Below are 18,686 nucleotides of genomic sequence, written 5' to 3'. Positions count from 1 at the left end.
GCTCACAGCTGTCCCTAACTCTTTTGGCCTCAGCAGGCAGCTGCACAAGTGTGCTTATATAAACACACACACAGTCACACACACGTGCACACGAGAGAAATAAATCTTTTCAAATTCCCACAGTAAAAAAGCTTGGCTGGTGTGCAAACCGGACACTGGCTGATCGTCTGGGCTCACGCTTGTCCGGCTCCCCTACGGCTCCCCGGCTAAAGTCGGAGTGCTCCCATCTGGCCATGCAGAGGCCGCTTTGATGAGGCAGGCGGCACCTTGGCTCAGGTAACTCTTCTATCCCTGCTGAGAATAACCAATAACCTCCAAGCTTGAGTTAAAGTCTCCATTTATTTCGTTTTTTACAAAAATCCAACGTAAGACCTTTGTGCTCACGGTTTGAAAGGGGCAGACAGATGGACAAATTATGTTATCAGAGCTGCCCCAGGCAGCCCCACCCTCCAGCTCCATGTTCCCTCACAAGGCCACCCCAGACAGGAGCATTGTAGGTGGTCCACTGGCCTGAGGCACCCTGGGGGACTGTCACTCTGTGGGTGGCCCTTGCCCTCAAGATAAAGAGCAACTGAAAAACAAAGCTGTCCTGGCCCTGGAAGCTGAAACTAGGTAGCCAGGTGCACCCCTGTTAGGAGTCTACACTAGGGGGTGACCCATGGGGAGCTGCACCGAACACCAGGCAGGCTCCCGACACTTGTGACGGGAAAATCGTTTCCAAGCATGTCCCCTAGCTCCCCAACCCAAATGACAAGCAGTGTCCAACCTCTTTGTCTCTGCCTCTTGCCTCTGAAAGAGTCCCTCAGATACACAGTCACTGTCCATACTTGCTGCTGGGGTCCATCAGTTAGTGTTCCCACCAGGCCCAGGGATGCCATCCCATAGGATGCTCTGACATCACTATCCCTGAAAGACACTCCGATGATACCCACGAGTGACCAAAACAGCTTTCAGTGCCCTACAAAGGGGTTCTACCATAGAGACTGACTTTCTCATCAGGTGCCACAGCATCATTTTACAAGTTCTCACATCAAAAGAAACAAGGCGGACAGGGATGGGGCTCATGGCAATACTGGGAAGTAAAAAATAAGAGAAAAAATAGCAGCCACATATTTAGCAAAGAAACACCACACTCTTTGGCTCCCCTGAGGGAAGAGGGCTACTGCTACAAGGACTAGTAAGAGGGCAGAAAGTTGGGGTAAGGAGTCTGGACACCTTTGCTGAGTTGCCAAGAACTCAATGTCCCAGGCGGCCCTTGGTGTCAGGTTCGAGAAGACACCAGTAGAAGCTCTGCAGCAGCCTGGTCCTGCTGGCCAGAGGGACTCCTAGGGCCCACGCCAGCCCTACAGCAGAAGGATCTACAGAGAAGTCAGGACAGCAGGCAGGAAAGGACCCCAAACAGCAGCACTCAGTCAGGGCTGAGGAAGACGGGACTGGCTTAAGGCAGGTGCATGACCAGGACAGACCTGAGCTCTGGTTCAGCTGCTGGAAACACTCGGTCCCACTTCAACCACGTGGGGCTGGGGCGACAAGTCACAGGCTGAATCCCTGACACAACACAACACTTCCAGTTTCAGGCTGCCACCACACCCAAAATTAGCTTATTTCACTTTCGGCCCTGGGAACAGAACCATAACAAGGAGTGGAGAGTGGTAAAGTAGGGGTGAATGCCTGTTAACTTCCAAGACCAGACTAGAACTCTCCTAGCAAATCCCAGCCTCCAGGTTCTAGGACATCCCAGACTTTGAAAGAGGGGGCTTCCTACAACCAACACGGCATCAGGGATCTAAACCCCATGGGTACAGGATGGAGTCCAGATGGAAGTGGGAAGGTGAGCTCACCTGGGTGTTCATTCCAAGTCACATGCCCTGCCATGAGACTCTGGAATCCTCAAAAGGACACAGGCTAGTTCTACACCACACAAGCTCCCAGCCGAGGCCTTCCAGCCTGCCAATTTCCTGTTGTCTCCTCCAGAGAAGCAAGTACTACGGGAACCCGCCACCAGCGCCCTGCACCAGTGTCACCAGGAGGGTGAGCTAAAGAGCCACTGGGCAGGCCTCCTCCTGCCTCAGGGCCCCTTATTCTCTCTCAAACACAGGAAGGAATGGGAGAAGAGCAGTAAGCCCAGTGACAGGAAGTGCCGCCTGGCACCAGCCCCCAAAGCCCGGGATCACGGCTCCTGGTCCCCACTGTGCAGCCTCCAGCAGAAGCAGCAGCTGTAGTAGCATCACTGAGGCAACAGAAAGGGGTCAGAACAGGAGATCTTGCCTAGGCCAAGTCCATCCTGCTTCTTTCCGCAGCTAGTTCCACTGGGAGGATGGGGCTGCAGTGACAGTCCAGGTAACAGGGTCAGGACCCTCTCCACCAAATACAGAGCCAGCTAGGTCCCTCCCTTGGAGAGATTGGCAGAAATTTCAGGTGTACCCTCACCCCACCAAATTGTGTGTGTGTGTGTGTGTGTGTGTGTGTGTGTGTGTGTGTGTGTACATATGTGTGTACATATACGCACACATATAAATAAGTCTTGAATGGCAGATGTGAAAACTCTTTAAATAATAACAGTTGTTACTGAATTTAAAAAACCACGAACCAGCCGTCCTGGGCTTATGAACTAGTGACTCTCCACAGAGTCCCCACAGTCCTCAGTGTTCACTATCAGTCAGTGCCCTGTGCAGAAGCCCTGAGTCTGCTGACCAGGATTCTGGGCCCAGTGTGGCTGACTTCAGGATAAAGACAGCTACCCTTTCCACTCTTCCTGCTGCCTCCCCCAGCAAAGGGTCTGGGCCCCGCGCCACAGATGTCCCCAAGGTCCTTCCGTGCCTGGGAACCCTGGGAGCGGCTCCCCTCACTCTGCTCCTGTCTCTTCAGAACTGGCAAGGCCCTAGATGAACTTGAAGCACTTGGTCTTGTCATGGGGCAGGCGGGTCTTGAAGAGCACAGAGTCCACCCTGAACTGCGTGTACAAGAGGGGCATGTAGCCGTACACCTTGACAAAGAAGTTGATACACTTGTGCCGTTCGTGAAAGTGAGAGTCATCATGGGATAGGGCCTGAGGGCACCCTGGGCATCGGAAAGTCCACCTCGATGTCACCTGGAGACAGGAGAAAGAGCAGGGTGAGAACAGGGCATGACTGCTGACAGAACCCTACAGCGAGGCCAAGCCAACGCCATGTCCACAGTGAAGCCGCTGGGCCAACACCTACATCCACACAGCCCACATGTGCGTAACCAAAACACTCATGGGGTCTTTCCATGTCCCCATACTTAACAGACACAAAGTCTTAGTATGCCCATGTTACCGGTTCAAACAAGTCTACCTGCAGTATTTATCTGGGTGGCAGAGCAAGATGTTGGTTCACAGTTATTTGTTTCAACATTGGTTTTCAGAGCAAAATACTGGAAAACCAGTCAAAACAGAAACAAATCATTCTAAAATATGACATAGCCATTAAAAAGATAGTTAAGAAAATGACCTTTCAAAACATGAGAAAATAGTCTATATTATTGAGATTTCCAACAATTAGAAAAATGTAACATGACGGTGTCACACACCACATGGTCACCATTAACATAGGTAACTGGTGGTTTGAGTAGGTATGGCCCCGTGGTCTCAAATATTTGAGTGCTTGGACTCTAGGGAGTGGCAGTATTAGGAGGTATGGACTTGTTGGAGGAGTGTGTCACTGTGGGGGCAGGCTTTAAGGTCTCCTATGCTCAAGCTATGTCCAGCATGGAACACAGTTCACTTCCTGTTACCTGTGGATCAAGATATAGAGTTCTCAGCTCCTTCTCCAGCACCATGTCTGCCTGCACGCTGCCATGCTTCTTGGAACCATGATAATAACGGACTGAACCTCTGGAACTGTAAGCCAGCCTTAATTAAATGTTTTCCTTTATAAGAGTTGCCATTGGCTGGGCAGTGGTGGCACATACCTTTAATCCCAGCACCCAGGAGGCAGAGGCAGGAGGATCTCTGTGAGTTCAAGGCTAGTCTGGTCTATGGAGCTAGTTCTAGGACAGCCAAGGCTACACAGAAAAACCCTGTCTCAAAAAGCCAAAAAAAAAAAAAAAAAAAAAAAGAATTGCCATGGTCACAGTGTCTCTTTACAGCAATAGAAAGCAAGAGAGCAACCCTTCACAAAGTTCTGCTAGAGACTTGAGCCTGGGACCCAGCAGGATGAGCCCTGGGTGGAGGAGACCAACAAAGATGCTGGACAAAGGTTTTCTTCTCAAGCTCAGCTCTAATCGAAGGAGAATGGCCCACCTCTAGTTGCATCTGAAGACCTCTCCTGTGGGACTGAGGCAGGAATTTAAGCTACTTGTGTGCCCTGCACACCCCCAAGATCCTCATGAAGCCTACACTGGTCTTAAACAGGCTATGAGTCTGGACACAGGAGGAAGGGCAATGCAAACAAAGAAAGCCCTGTGCAGCATCCAAACAAGTCATCCTCAGGAGCGAGCGCAGGAGGAGGGAGACCTACAGAAACCGAAGGCAGAGGCAGCAGGGTGACGGGCGGCTGTGATGTGTGTGCACAAGGAACTTTCCAGAGACACTCAGAAATCATACAGACATTCAATCGGTGAGCAGGAAGAGAAACATCAGCAAGTGAAGGGTACCGAAATTAGAACCGAGAATGGGAAACAAGAAAATGAAACTATGTCAGCAAGGTGATTATGATTAAGTGACATGGAGAAAAGGTGGAAGGTCATTCATGGAAGCTCAGAACAGGCAACCCTGGTCCTGGAACAGAAACAGGACAGACTAACTCGGGGCAGTTAGTCTGTGTGCCCCTGCTGCCTCTGCCTTCGGTTTCTGTAGGTCTCCCTCCTCCTGCGCTCGCTCCTGAGGATGACTTGTTTGGATGCTGCACAGGGCTTTGTTTGTTTGCATTGCCCTTCCTCCTGTGTCCGGACTCACAGCCTGTTTAAGACCAGTGTAGGCTTCATGAGGATCTTGGGGGTGTGCAGGGCACACACTCGGAGGCCTTCCAGTGTACCTGCCTCAGTACAGGCTCACACTAACATGTCTGCACAGGAGAACGGAGCGAGGTGGGTGTTTATACACTCTCACAAATGAGATAGTTTAAAAGAGACATTTTAAGAGTAAGCTGCAATGTTTAGGGTACACACACAGAGACACAGCCCTATCAGCCCAGCCTCTTCACTCCACTCACCCACGGCTCCACCAACTCTCACTGAAGCCACAAGCCCACACCACACACCTGCATCATATAATCACGGTTTTCACCGAAGCAGTGGTTTCTTTACATTTTTACTTGTAATTATGTGCACAGATGTGTGTCTGTCTGTGTGTGGATGTGCACATGAGTGCAATGCTTGCAGAGTCCAGAAGACAGGAACTGGAGTTACAGGAGGGCGTGAGCCCCCCAACATGCATGCTGGGAACTGAACTGGGACAAAAAAGAAGCTGTGACCACCACTTCACAGCAGGGACTAGCAACACTGTTTCAATATGCACGGCTACCATAAGGTTGATAGAGAAGATTCCTTTCCGTAACAAAGCAGTTAATGCCTCTACCCTTGGCAGCCGCAGCCTGCTTCAGAGGTGAAGGAGAGACGGGAGTGAAGCTGTCCCATCCCTCACACCCCACAAGTCCCAACTCCCTCAGCTCTATCCAGTGGCCTCGGTGCGAGGCCCTGCTTACAGCCTACTATCGGTTATGTGAGGGATGTCCTTGTGCCCTTTACAGAAATGTTGTGAGGTGTGGCACTGTCACAAGCTGCATTAGAACAGAACGGAAGAGTGAAGTGCGCATGCACACACCTTCCACAGGTAACGGGCCTACCTTGATGGGGGGCTTCCGTGTGATGTGGGAGACCAGGAAGTTCATAGCAATATCCTCACAGTTGATGTACTCATCCACCATGTCTCGGATGGCCTGGGGCATCACATAAGAATACAGGTAGGCATAATACTGTCAGGGAAGAAAGGATCATAACACTGTTAGAAGTTCTTTCACTTTCAGCAAAAATATGCATGGCTCTAGGGGCTGTTGGGGCATGTGTGGGAAGGTGCCCAGGAGGTAGTCACCGTGGGGACACACTATCGGAATTTAGGGACTGAGAGCAGGAATGATGAGCATTTTGCTAGGCAGATCTTCACTGTGAGACCATCTCATGTATCAGTGCGTCTTTACAGTCTACAACAAAGTACCAAATGGAAGGCAGTACCCTCACCGAAGCTGGTTCAATGGGTGGAGGAGCTGGCAACACCACCTCCAGAACAGGGATTCTTCAGAACCCACCTGAAGACTTCAAAAGGGAAAGTATATGCTGGCATCACTAAAAAGAAATGGGATACAGGGGCTGGGGTAATGACTCAGTGGTTAAAAGCGCTTGCTTTGCAAAGCTAAGAACTCGAGTTTGGCTCCCCAGAACCCACATAAATGCCAGATGGGTGTGGTAGCCCGCCTGTAATTACTGCCTGGGAAGGTGGAGACAGATGACCTCCAGAGCAAGCTGGCTACCAAGACCAGACATATCTGCAAGCTCTGGGGTTCACTGAGACCCTGCCTCAATGAATAAGGTAGAAGATGATCAGGGATGACCCCTGACATCAACCTTGAGCCTGCACATAGACATGCAAACAAATCCTACATACATACCACACACACACACACACACACACACACACACACACACACACACACACACACATCTGGAAGAAAATTACAAAGTTTAAATTTTTTAAAAATAAATGTAGTGTGAGGCATTTTAAATGTCCTTATAGCCATAATCTTAAAACTCAAAAACAACTGGATTGTCGTTTAGCAGCAGAACACTGTGCACACTCCAGCTTAGCTTTGATCCTGAGTAGCCCCACAAAAGAAAAAGCCAGTGGTGGCGAACGCCTTTAGTTCCAGCACTTGGGAGGCAGAGGCTGGCAGATCTCCTAGTTCGGGTTGAGGCCACCCTGGTCTACAGAGTGAATTCCAGGACAGCCAAGGCTATGTAGAGACCCTGTCTCAAAAAAAAAAAAAAAAAAAAGGAAAAATAAAAGTAGAATACCTTCCTTACCCCCATTATCCAAAATGACTGCATTTCAACAAGTAAACATAAAAATCTAAGGTATTGTATAATTTCTCTCATGCAGGTTTTCAATACTTTGGTGTTCTTTATATATCCCAGCACACTGCAGCTCTGACCAGACACCCATTAAAATCTCAGAAGCCACAAGAGGCCAATGGATATGTTGCAGATCAGAAGAAATGTAGGAAAGGAGCAAAAAGCAGCATGACAGAGAGCTAACAGTGCAGGAGAGCCGTGACGGCCAAAGGTACCTCACTGCAGGTATTGAGCGAGTCAAAACCCTAATGTGAAAACATCTCTGGGCAGAAGTGGCAGAGCCCTTGGACAGAGGCCCACAGTGAACCTTGTACACTGGCAATCAGTCTGAGCCAGAAGAGTGCCAGGCTCCGGCCTGACTGAGCCACACCTGGGGTGGCCGTGCTGGAAGGAACTTGGATATCCAACAGGTCTTTTGGTCTAGTGCCCTCAGCTGTCCATAGTGAGAGCCAATGGTCTACGGGCAGTCCTCGTGATCCGCAGTCCTGGTCCTGACCAGGTGTGTGGTATGTATGTAGGATTTGTTTGCATGTCTATGTGCAGGCTCAAGGTTGATGTCAGGGGTCATGACTTTACATGACTTTCAGTTACTGTATGCATGATTTTGTTTTGTTTTCTTGTCTTGAGGAGATGGGGTCTCACTGTACAACCTAGCCTAGCCTCAAACCTGTGATCCTCCTACTTCGCTATAGACCACTGGGATCCCGGGCGTGGGCCACCATGCTCAGCTTGCTTCTCTAAGCACATCACTCAGTTTCTTCAAAGGCAGGAATAGCTGGCCTCTGGCCCAGAAGGGTCACATGAGCAGAAAGGCTGGTGGGAAGGCAGCACTCATTCTCACACAAGCTCACCCTTGCTAAGCGCAGACCTCCGAACCCAGCATTTGCTCACCTTGTGAAAGAAGGCAGCACCCGTCAGCACCATGGACAGCTCACAGGAGTAGTTGGAGTTGTAGAGCCAGGATTGGTGAGGGATGTCCCACGCATGGTACCGGCCAGGGAAACCCACAATTCGATCACGTGCCTCTCTCCACACCCTTGAAAACACACACACTTAAAATAAGAGCTCTTATCTGGCCTGCTTTGACCCTTAGACTTTTGCATTTTTCCTTTTATTTCAGTTTCTTCTTTTTTTCCTTCCTTTTTTAAAAAATATCAGACACGCAAATCAGATTAAAAACTATGCCGGGCGGTGGTGGCGCACGCCTTTAATCCCAGCACTCGGGAGGCAGAGCCAGGAGGATCTCTGTGAGTTTGAGGCCAGCCTGGGCTACCAAGCGAGTCCCAGGAAAGGCGCAAAGCTACACAGAGAAACCCTGTCTCAAAAAACCCAAAAAAAAAAAAAAAAAAAAACTACACAGTGTCATCAATAATATCTGTTTATCAACCCACAAGTGTCTCTCCAGTGTTTAGTGGGAAGGTCAAGTGGTAGGGCATGCCAGAAGGTGACAATCTGCTAAGAAATGGGAGACACCAATTCCTGTTTAATTCTTTAAAGGTTTGTTTTTAATGAACATGACACCTTAGTTCCACAGAACATGTACGTAATTTCTCTACCCTGAGTTTCTGTTCTTCCTGCTCCAGAGGGCACATGGGAGAAGCACTCAGCTACCACAGGTAATCACTGTGGTGAGGAGAACCCATTTCCTAAACTGAGCAGGGCCTAGAGAGAAACTACTGTGTAAAGCTGTCCACAGACCATCAAATGGGGGCATCTGTTAAATGCAAAAAATGAGAGACACAGAGAGAGCCCAGCTTTGAAAGATCTGAAGAAACGTGTGTGTATGTGTGAGTGTGTGTGTGTGTGTGTGTGTGCGCACATGCGTGTGTGCATGCATGTGTGCGTGCGTGTGTTCGTAATGGACATGTAGAGGTCAGAGGATAGCTTTATGGCATTGGTTCTACCTTTACGTGGGGTCCAGATCAAACTCAGGTCACTAGGCTTAGCAGGCAAGCACCTTTACCTGCTGCTGAGCCACCCTGCTGACCCAGGAGAAACTTTTACATCATCCCCAAACCTCTGGCTAAGTCAAAACAATCAGTTGGCAGTTTCACTGGCTGAAATGGAGCTGGCAGCCACTAAAAGGCCTCAGAGACTGCAGCGCCTGAGAACTCCTGAGCCGCTTCAGGGCATTTCACTCCCTGAAACAGAGTTGCGATCTAACAACTTCCACCACAAAATAGGGCCTTACAAGGGTTCCTTTTTCAAACAATGGGATTTTTTATTGTGGCAGAATACCATCTTCATCTTTCTGAAGGGTCTACTCTCCAGTGGCATTAGAGACACACCAGCTGTGTCACTGTCACCAACACCCGCCTCCAGGACTGCCAACCCTCCTGCACCGGAAATCTAAGCTGCTGCTTGTCTTCCTGGGCCTGGCTCGCACTGCCCTTACTGTCCCTATGAACAGGACTTCCAGCTGCCCAGTGTGAGGGAAGCACACAGCAGCTCTCTGCTCTACTGTTTACACTTTTGACGGTTACCAGTGAGTCTGCTTCCAATACAAAAGCTCCACACAGAAGGAGCAGCGAGGGCAGGGACAGGGAGGGACAGAAGCTCTGCCTGGTACACTCCCAACAGGGAGCCGACAACTACAATATAAAGACCTCAACAACTTCAACAACGAAAAGGGGCAAAGGAAGAATGGTCAATAAACGCATGAAAAACTGTTCAGCGCCCTTTGTTACCAGGAAAATGCAATCGAAATTACCTTGAGAGTCATGTCCCCAGTAAGAATGGCTGTCACCAAGGAAACAAACAGAAATTCTAGGAAGGAGGTATGGATACACAGGGCTCTGACACACAGGCAGGGGTCTAAATTCGTCCAGCCACTTGGAAAATCAGTGTGGAGGCCCCCACGGAGATAAAGTACAACCTCTACCACAAAGAATCCAAGTCAGCTTCCTACAGAGACACGTTTACTGTGGTATTCCACAGTGGACCAGGTGCCCATCCATTCATAAGTCGATAAAAACAGGGTGGCACACAGACACGGGTCCAAAGAATGAAATCATGTCCCTTTTGGGAACATGGATGGAGCTGAAGGTCATCGTGTGATGTGAAACAAGCTGGACTCAGGCAGACAAATGTTTTCTAGTATGTGCAGAAGCTAAGGAGGAAAGGCCATGAAATTATAAGAAGTAAACGGGAAGAAAGGAGAAGGACGTGGAAAGGATGAGTACACAAATTACAACCTATGGAGGCACAGAAATGTCACAATCAAGTCCACAGCCTCACACACCTGATATAAGCTAAAAAACCTATACAGGGCACACTGTGTTGAGAGCACGTGTCTTCCACGCTGTGTGTCCCCCTTCCCTGCCTACAGATGTTGGTTGGGATCTACCCCTAGAGACAATGTGCCAGTTCAGTTCTTGAGGCTAAACCCCACGTTCTGAATGACTGCTAGGAGATACACTGAAAGGAATTCCCCACTTTCTCACCATTCAGAAAAGGTCAAAAGGCCGCAAGGCCGCAGGTGACCAAGGAGGCCGCCACCTTCAGCTTCTGTGAGTTCAAACTCCTCAGAGCTGGGACTGCTTATCTCAGTCATCCTTGGGAGGGAACCTCGGAGTGACTGAAGCTCTCTTAACACCTCACGGTGGCATCCACAGCGCCCAGCCCGTCAGCCCGTCATGCCAACACCAACACCTGCAGTGGCAAAGACCATTCCTGGAGCTCTTCTAGCTTTTCTCCTTTCCTGACAGGGAGAGCGACAGCTGTTGATGACCATGGACAACAGCCCAGTCAGCAGGACGTTCCTTTTTCAATCTCAGCTAGCAAACAGACTTGCTTCAGTAATCCGCCACAGATTGGGAGGGGGAGGGAGGAGGCAGACTGTCTGTCAGAAGTAAAGATGCTATTTCTGTCACCTGTCACTTCTGTGGCCTCAGAAGCAAAAGGAAGCCTAAGATCCAGGTGGGTCGGGGTACAGAATGGAAGTGAGAGGACGCCAAGGCAGTGGACTCCTGTGCTTCTCACAGTGAACTGACCAAGATAAACTACTTTTTCCCCAATTTATATGGACTAAAACTGACAAAATACAGTAAAAATGGTTTTGTAAATGCTACTAAAACAGAAAGTGAACAGATAAATTAGAATTCATCAACATTTAAAATGTTGTGCTTCAAAGAATGCCACAAGGAAATGCAAAGACAGCTCCCTGAGTGGGAGAGTCTCTGCTCACCTCTCTGACATGCAACACGTACACACTTATATCTAGAATAAAGAACTTGGATAACTCAGCAATAAAGAGATAGATATCTGTGGTGGTCATTCTTGGTTGCCAATATGATTACATCTGGAACTAACCAAAATCCAAAAATGGAGGGGAATACCTGTGAGGGATTTTTGCTTAATTTGAAGCGGGAAGATCCACTTCTGATCTGAATCTTAAAGACACACCTTTAATCTGGATCTTTTGAGCAGGGAAACCCCACCTCTAACCCAGACCACACCTTCTACTGGCAGCCTATATAAGGACCTGGAAGAAGAAAGCTTTGCTCCATGCGTGCTGGCTCTCTCCTCGCTAGCAAGTCCATTCCTTCACTGGCATTAGAGCTTACTTCTTTGGGATTTCAGTGTCTCCTGAATCGTGACTGAACTACTGGATTCTTGGACCTTCTGTTGATAGGTAGCCATTGTTGGACTAGCTGGACCACAGCCTGTCAGTCATTCTAATAAATCCCCTTTCTATACATATAGGAATTCATTCTATAAATTATGTTTCTCTGGAGAATGCTAATAAACAAAAATTGGCTAGCCGGGCGGTGGTGGCGCACGCCTTTAATCCCAGCACTCGGGAGGCAGAGGCCGGCGGATCTCTGTGAGTTCGAGGCCAGTCTGGGCTACCAAGTGAGTTCCAGGAAAGGCACAAAGCTACACAGAGAAACCCTGTCTCGAAAAACCAAAAAAAAAAAAAAAAATTGGCAAAATATCTGAATCATCTGAATCAACATTTCTCCAATAAAGGTATGCAAATGGTCAACTAATTCATAAACACTTGAAAAGATGCCTATAGCACGAATCTTTAAGAGGTCTTATTAATAAAAAAAAAAAAAAAAAAACTCAGGTGGTACTGGGGTGAATTCTGAAGATCAGAGAAGCGGAACAAGCCACAGCCAACCTCGACAATTCCTCAGCTGATCTTGTTTCCTCAGACTGAAAGCCTCTGAGTCCTCATCCAAATGGATCTCAGCTGAACTGCTGCTAAAAGCCAAAAGCTTAAAAAGCCTCTAGTTCCTGGTCCTCATGCCTTATATACCTTTCTGCTTCCTGCCATCACTTCCTGGGATTAAAGGCGTGCGTCACCATGCCTGGCTATTTCCAGTGTGGCTTTGAACTCACAGAGATCCAGATGGATCTCACCTCTGGAATGCTAGAATTAAAGGTGTGAGTTCCACCATTTTCTGGCCTCTATGTCTATCTAGTGGCTGTTCTGTTCTCTGACTCCAGATAAGTTTATTAGGGTGCACAATATATTGGGGGACACAGTATCACCACAGATGCCCAACATCACAGTCATTAGAGAAAACAAAACTGTAAAGGGGAACTGGGGAGGTGGCTCAGTCCATAAAGTCAAAGCTGGCTTCTGGCCTCCAACGTGTATATACATGCATACACATGCACACGCGCGCGCACACACACATACACACACACACCCCTGATGTGCACACACACAAATCTATCTTGAACTACACTACTTCACAGCCACTTAGGGCAGCCATAAAATAAAAAAGTACACATAAGCATTGACAAGGATATAGGTAAATAAAGTGGCATGCTCACTAACTGCTGGAATGTAAAATGGTGCAGCTACTTTGAAAAGTCATTTAGCAGGTCCTCAAAACATCTACGCTCTGGCCCAGTCACCCCACAGCTAGCTATGTACCAAGAGAAATGTTCCTGCCCAGACATGCACATGAACAGGCACAGTATAGCACTGTGCTTCACTGCCAAGTAGTAGAGACCCAAATGTCCATTAGTACAATTAAGAAAGACAACACAGGCCTGGTGGTATGCACCTTTAATCCCTGCACTCAGGAGGCAGAGGCAGGCAAATCACTGAGTTCAAGACCAACCAGGTCTACACTGCAAGTTTCAGGCCAACCAGAGCTACATAGTGAGGAGCCCTCCCCCACCCCCACCCCCGGCTTTTTTAAATGATTTATGTGCATGTATGTCTGAGTGTCAGATCCCCTGGAACTGGAGCTAGAGACAGTTGTGAGCGCCATGTGGGTGCAAGGACTTGAACCCAAGTCTTAACCATTGAGCCATCTCTCCAGCCAGCCCCGAGATTCTGTCTTTAAATAAATAAAAGAGGAAAGAAAACGTGGCACACCCATACGAAGGGAATGAAGCGCTGTTGCGTGCTAAAGAGACAGATGGCCCTAGAAAAATAAGGCAGAGTGGAGAAGCCAGCCACAGGAGGCCACTTATGTCCACAATAGGAAACTCTTCAGAGACGTGATGTTTGGTGGTTGCCTAGGACTTACCGGGCTGGAAGATGACAGAGGGTGGTCGATGGATACTGTTTCTTTTGGTGATAATGTTTTTCTAAAATGGACTGTGGTAACTGTATAAAAATCTACCCAACTCTATACCTGGATGTGTGAATGGGACTGTACATAAATTATGTTCAGTAAATGTCACTGAAAACTTAATTTCAAGCAAATGTTCACCCTTGGGTGTTACCACTGAGGCAAGTCTAAAGGAACACTCCAACTAATCCATTAACTCACATACACTGTAACTGACATTGTTCTCTGGGATGGAACAGGAATTAATGATACATTTTCCACAGTGACCCTTGGGTGCCAGGGTAAATGCCAACTTCTTGAAAGGGTTCTAAATGCTCAGTGAGGTGTTTTACTGACCTGAGCCCACACACCAGTGATGGCCCACTCAGAACCCCCAATCCACTTCATTCCCTTACAGGCAGTGTGACTCACTAGGCCCCCTAAGCCCCCGGAGCACCTGCACGGTGAATTTGAGAGAGCAGCCCAGCACAATACGGAGGGAGAGTTAAAGAGGCCTGCAAATTCATCAGCCACCTGCCACTGCTTACACTTTGCTCGCTGGTATCTCAACTTCAACTACAACTTCCACCATTAGGCCCTCGGGCTGACTGGCTCACTCTGTTCATTAATTCGATGAGACAGAGCCCTGGGTTGTGTATGTGACTGCTCTGACCTCATAAGGGGAGACTCATCCCTGGATGGATTTGTAATGTGATGGCTTTACTGGGAGATGGTGGAATCCTAGTTGGAAGGGCAAGCATACTGGGGGCATGTCTCTAGGGGGACACCCTGCCCTGGTCCCTTCCCACAGTCATCCATTCTCTGCTTCCTGTCTGCCATGACAGAGAACCTCCTCGGCACACGTCCTCCTTGCCATGCTGTTGTGTCCCTGTGCGTGGAGCCGAGCACCCACGGAAGGAGCCGAGCACCCACGGAAGGAGCCGAGCACCCACCGAAGGAGCCGAGCACCAACTGACAGGATACTTCAAAACCCAAGTCCGATCAATCTCCCCTGCGCCGCTTCTGTCAGATATGTCGTCAGAGCAGAAATTAACCGGGGTTCTCAGGTAGTCCCCAGCACACAGCATGCACTTAACAGATGGTAGTGTCCCCACCGCCACTCCACCTCCTTCTCCTCCCCGCTTTCCTGTCGGACCCTTGTTCTCCACCCCACTTACATCTTGGGGACCAATACTCTGGCACTGTCCTATTCCTCAAAAAACACTCCTTTGTTCCCACGCTTCCTATAACACAAACCCAATTTCCTCACTTCTATTCTCAGCAAAGAAGGTTGGGTTTAAGGACGAAAGACCTGCAGGTCTGAGAGAGGCAAGGAACCCCGGTCCAGCTAATACAGACTCCCATCTCCCTGGCCCCAGAAGAAGAGCCTGCTGGGATCAGAGGAGCCCCAGAGAGGATCAGTAAGAGTCAGCCAAACCACTGAGACCTGGGACCAACCCCACCCTACGATGCCCTGACAGCCTCCTAGAGTTTCTCCTCTGCTGTTCAATTGGTTTTTTATCACTTTCACATTGAAGTGTTTGAAAAATCTGTCCCTCACCGAAACCCAAACATGATTTCATCATGGCGGAGGTGAGCATCGTCATCAATAGACAGTATGGCCTCTGTCTCAATCTCATTCCAGGGCAAGAATCGATTGTTCAAACTGTTTTTCTCAGTACGGACAACCTGAAATGAGAGAAAAACACGAGAAATCAATGCTACATTAAAGAATTCTCAAAGTGACTTTAGTCCAAATCTTACCGACAAACTGGCCTGGTGGCCTGCCACTTGCTTGTGACATTAGCACGTGCCTCTCCACGAAGCTGCCTCCCATTGAAGAGGATCTCACACTAACCGTCAGTCATTGTAAACTCACTTTCTCATGAAACAAACACTGAGGATTATTTTAGACGAATAGTCTAGAAGATTAAGCATGTTTCCCAAGAGAACACAAAGTGGCAGTGCACACTGAGCCTAGGTCTGAGCTGGAACCCACCCAACTGCTCGCAAACTTTAAAACGACACTTAGAAACACTTTTGAGTTTACCTCATTTCTGGCCACACACACACACACACACACACACACACACACACACACACACACACACAATTTTAAAACCTTTGGGAAATAAACCTTTTGAGAAAGGTGTCATCGGTTCATCTCTGCGGAGCCCACCCACAGTGTTGACATCCGCCATCTACAGGGATCACCACGCATAAAAAGCCTTTCCTTCCTTCGCTGGGTGTGTGTGCACAGGGTTAATTTGCTTTGATGATCAGGGAGGCATCTGTGCCGGGTCTTCCGAGGAAGAGTAACTTTGTGAGAAGGATAGAGAGAAGATGTTTTCAGCCAGGCCTTGGCTGACATCACGGGTATGTAGACTTCTGGACCTGGGATACACTTGATACTTGGTGTCAGGAGGAGGTTATCCTCAGTGCAGGGCAGATGGGGATGGAAGTGAGACGACCTTTCTGGCTTTGTGACGCCCCGTGAGATCCTCTTTGCTTTCTTAGAGTAAAATGATGCTTCCTCATTAGTTGGACTAGTAGATAAGGAACCTGTGGTTTGAATGAGATGCCCGCACAGGTCTGATTCCCGGTTGGTGGTTGGTTGAGAAGTTTAGGAGGTGTGCTTGGCTAGAGGAAGTGTGTCATTGGCACGTGCTTGAAGAGTTTAGACTTGATGAGCATGGTGACACACGTCTTTCATCCCAACACTCAAGAGGCAAAGGCAGGCGAATCTCTGAGTTCAAGGCCAGCCTGGGCTACAAAGTAAGTTACAGGACAGCCAAGGTTGTTACAAAGAGAAACCCTGCCTTGAGAAACCACATAAAAAAAAGTTTAGACTTGAGCCATTTTGAGTTTACTCTCTGCTTCCTGCTTGTGGACCAGTATGTGATCGCTCGGCTTCTCCCCGGCTGCCATGCCTGCTCCTGTCTGGCTTCCCTGCCATGACAGACTCTTGTCCCTCTGGAACCATAAAGCCCAGGTAAACCCTTCATTCTGTAAACTGCTTGGCCATACTGTTTATCACAGCAACAGAAAAGTAAGTACTACAAACAAAGGGAATTATCAAAGTACCAACAGGGACATCACTGTGACCTGCTCCCAGCCATGCCAAAGGTGGACTGTGGACCTGAGGGGAGGGGTTAAGGTAGTTCTGTGGGGACACTGCTGTCAGTTCTGGAGAGGACACTGCTTTGCACATCTGCATATTTAGGAGATGCTCTTCGAGTCGGGATTAGCTGAAGACCCAGCTCTTCACTTTCCCGGTCTCTTGTCTGCTAAACTGCTGCTTACTTTGCAAATGTCTTCCAACCAAAGCCACCGTGGAAAATGTATCATTAATTCCTGTTGCATCACAGAAAATGACGTCAATCACAAATGTACATGAACTGACAGATTAGCTGGAGGCTGCTTTAGACAGGCCACAATCAACAGGCGGTTCAGCCCCATCAACACAAAGAAGGATCCTAACTACACTACCCCAGATGTCAGAGCCCAGAAACAGCAATCTGCCTTGCGCTGAGCATATTTAACCAGTTAAACAACAACAACAAAGCAGCCCGGTTTGTAGCCAGGGATCTCCTAAGCTCAGGTTCAGTGGTAACAGAACCAAGAGGCCAGGTTCTAGGTCAGGAAACAGAATGGCTATTTAACAGGCAGAGATTGTCAAACTGGGTTACAGAAAAGCAAAGAGAGACCAAACTACACTCAGGGAGGGAGAACACAACACTTGCCTAGACTGGGATGCCCTGGATTGGGTCCTTAGTCACATCAACGGGGACACACACAGCCAGGAGGGAACCCACCACCACCCTATAGTTCAGCAGCCTTTGTTCCCCAGGGAGCGGGAAGGTGGCCAGAAGTGGCAGGTCCCAAACGCAAGTTTAGTGACGTAAAATCCCATCCATGTTAAGTTGTTATAAGGTAAGATCATGTGACCACCTGAGAGGACGGAACGGGGTGACTGTTCACTCAAACTAACCCATCATTCATTCGCTTTCCGAACATACTTGGCATCCACTCACAGCACTGTAGTTCAGCCAGTCCTGCAGAACACAGCCCAGAAGATATACACACAGAAATTTTAATCTTCAAGCTGCTCTTTAGGACTATCAGTTCTCTGAATTAATTTCCAGCAAAATTATCTACACGGCCTGAGCACTTGGTGGGACTCCAAGCCTAGCTGCCAGGACACTGCCTGGGCTATTGGAAATAGACAACCAAGCCACGAGCCAAAGACGCACTTCCCAAGAGTGCCAGGAGATGGCGCTGCACGGTGCAAAGAAAGCTATGGAGCCTATCTGAAAGCAGAGCAATCCAGTCAACCTCTGATAGTGTGAACCTAGGCATTCCTCTGTTGAATCACTACAACACCGCGTTGTCTGCAGAAGCTGGGGTCAATTACCCGGCAAACAGCCAATCTGAGTCCAAAAACAAGAACAAGGGAAACTGAGGTGTGGAGCGAAGACTGAAGGATTCATTTGTAAACTGCAGTTCACAGGGGGCTCCTTGTTCTCCCTTCCCCACCCCACCTGAGACAGGGTCTCTCTACGTTGTCCTGGAACTCAGAGCTTGACCTGCCTCACCTCCCAAATGCCGGGATTAAAGGCGTGTGCTATCACACCTAGCTCCCTCCTACTCCTTAAAAGACCTGAGCAGGGCAGACCGCAAAGCTGGGACTCCAACAGCAAACAAGATCTGACCCGGATTCACAAGCAGGCTTGTGCATAAAAGTTCCCTGAAGTCCAACCCTGGGATGTCGGTCAAGAAGCCCGAAGAGGAAGAAAGGGGGAAGTTCTGATTCAGAAGCCGAAGGGTTCTCCCCAGCACATGGGAGGTGGGAGCGGGAGGAATGTAAATTCAAGGCTACCTAGCAAGTCCGAGGCCAGCCAGCAGGCCAGCCAGCAGACCATGTGAGACCCTGCCTCAAAACCCAACGGATTCTGGCTCCAAAGCTACAGTGCTTCCTCACTAGACTGCTGCTCAGCAACCACCCATTGTCGGCCTGGGCAACAAAACCCTGACAGAAAGACCCAGTCCTTCCTCAAGCCATGTGCATACAGATGAGCACTG

At 48.8% G+C, this 18,686-nt stretch overlaps 1 protein-coding gene across 6 annotated transcripts in view; it reads right to left on the bottom strand.

Moving 5' to 3' along the window:
* Nucleotides 1-320: 320 nt before the first annotated feature.
* Extl3 (exostosin like glycosyltransferase 3) overlaps nt 321-18,686 on the bottom strand; it is a 95,741-nt gene continuing 77,375 nt past the window's right edge. For all 6 annotated transcript variants that reach the window (XM_052732937.1, XM_052732934.1, XM_052732939.1 and 3 more), the window contains 4 exons: nt 15,166-15,293; nt 7,978-8,122; nt 5,808-5,936; nt 321-3,091 (listed from right to left, as the gene is read on the bottom strand). In XM_052732937.1, the coding sequence (XP_052588897.1) occupies nt 2,882-3,091; nt 5,808-5,936; nt 7,978-8,122; nt 15,166-15,293 (612 nt within the window). In that variant the 3' untranslated portion in view covers nt 321-2,881. The remainder of the gene's footprint in view (nt 3,092-5,807; nt 5,937-7,977; nt 8,123-15,165; nt 15,294-18,686) is intronic.

This window comes from Peromyscus californicus, unplaced genomic scaffold, assembly GCF_007827085.1.
Source record: "Peromyscus californicus insignis strain IS unplaced genomic scaffold, ASM782708v3 Scaffold_12__1_contigs__length_115047231, whole genome shotgun sequence".
Lineage (NCBI taxonomy): Eukaryota > Metazoa > Chordata > Mammalia > Rodentia > Cricetidae > Peromyscus > Peromyscus californicus.
The sequence above is the reverse complement of the archived record's forward strand: the minus strand, read 5'-3'. Positions and strand labels throughout refer to the sequence as shown.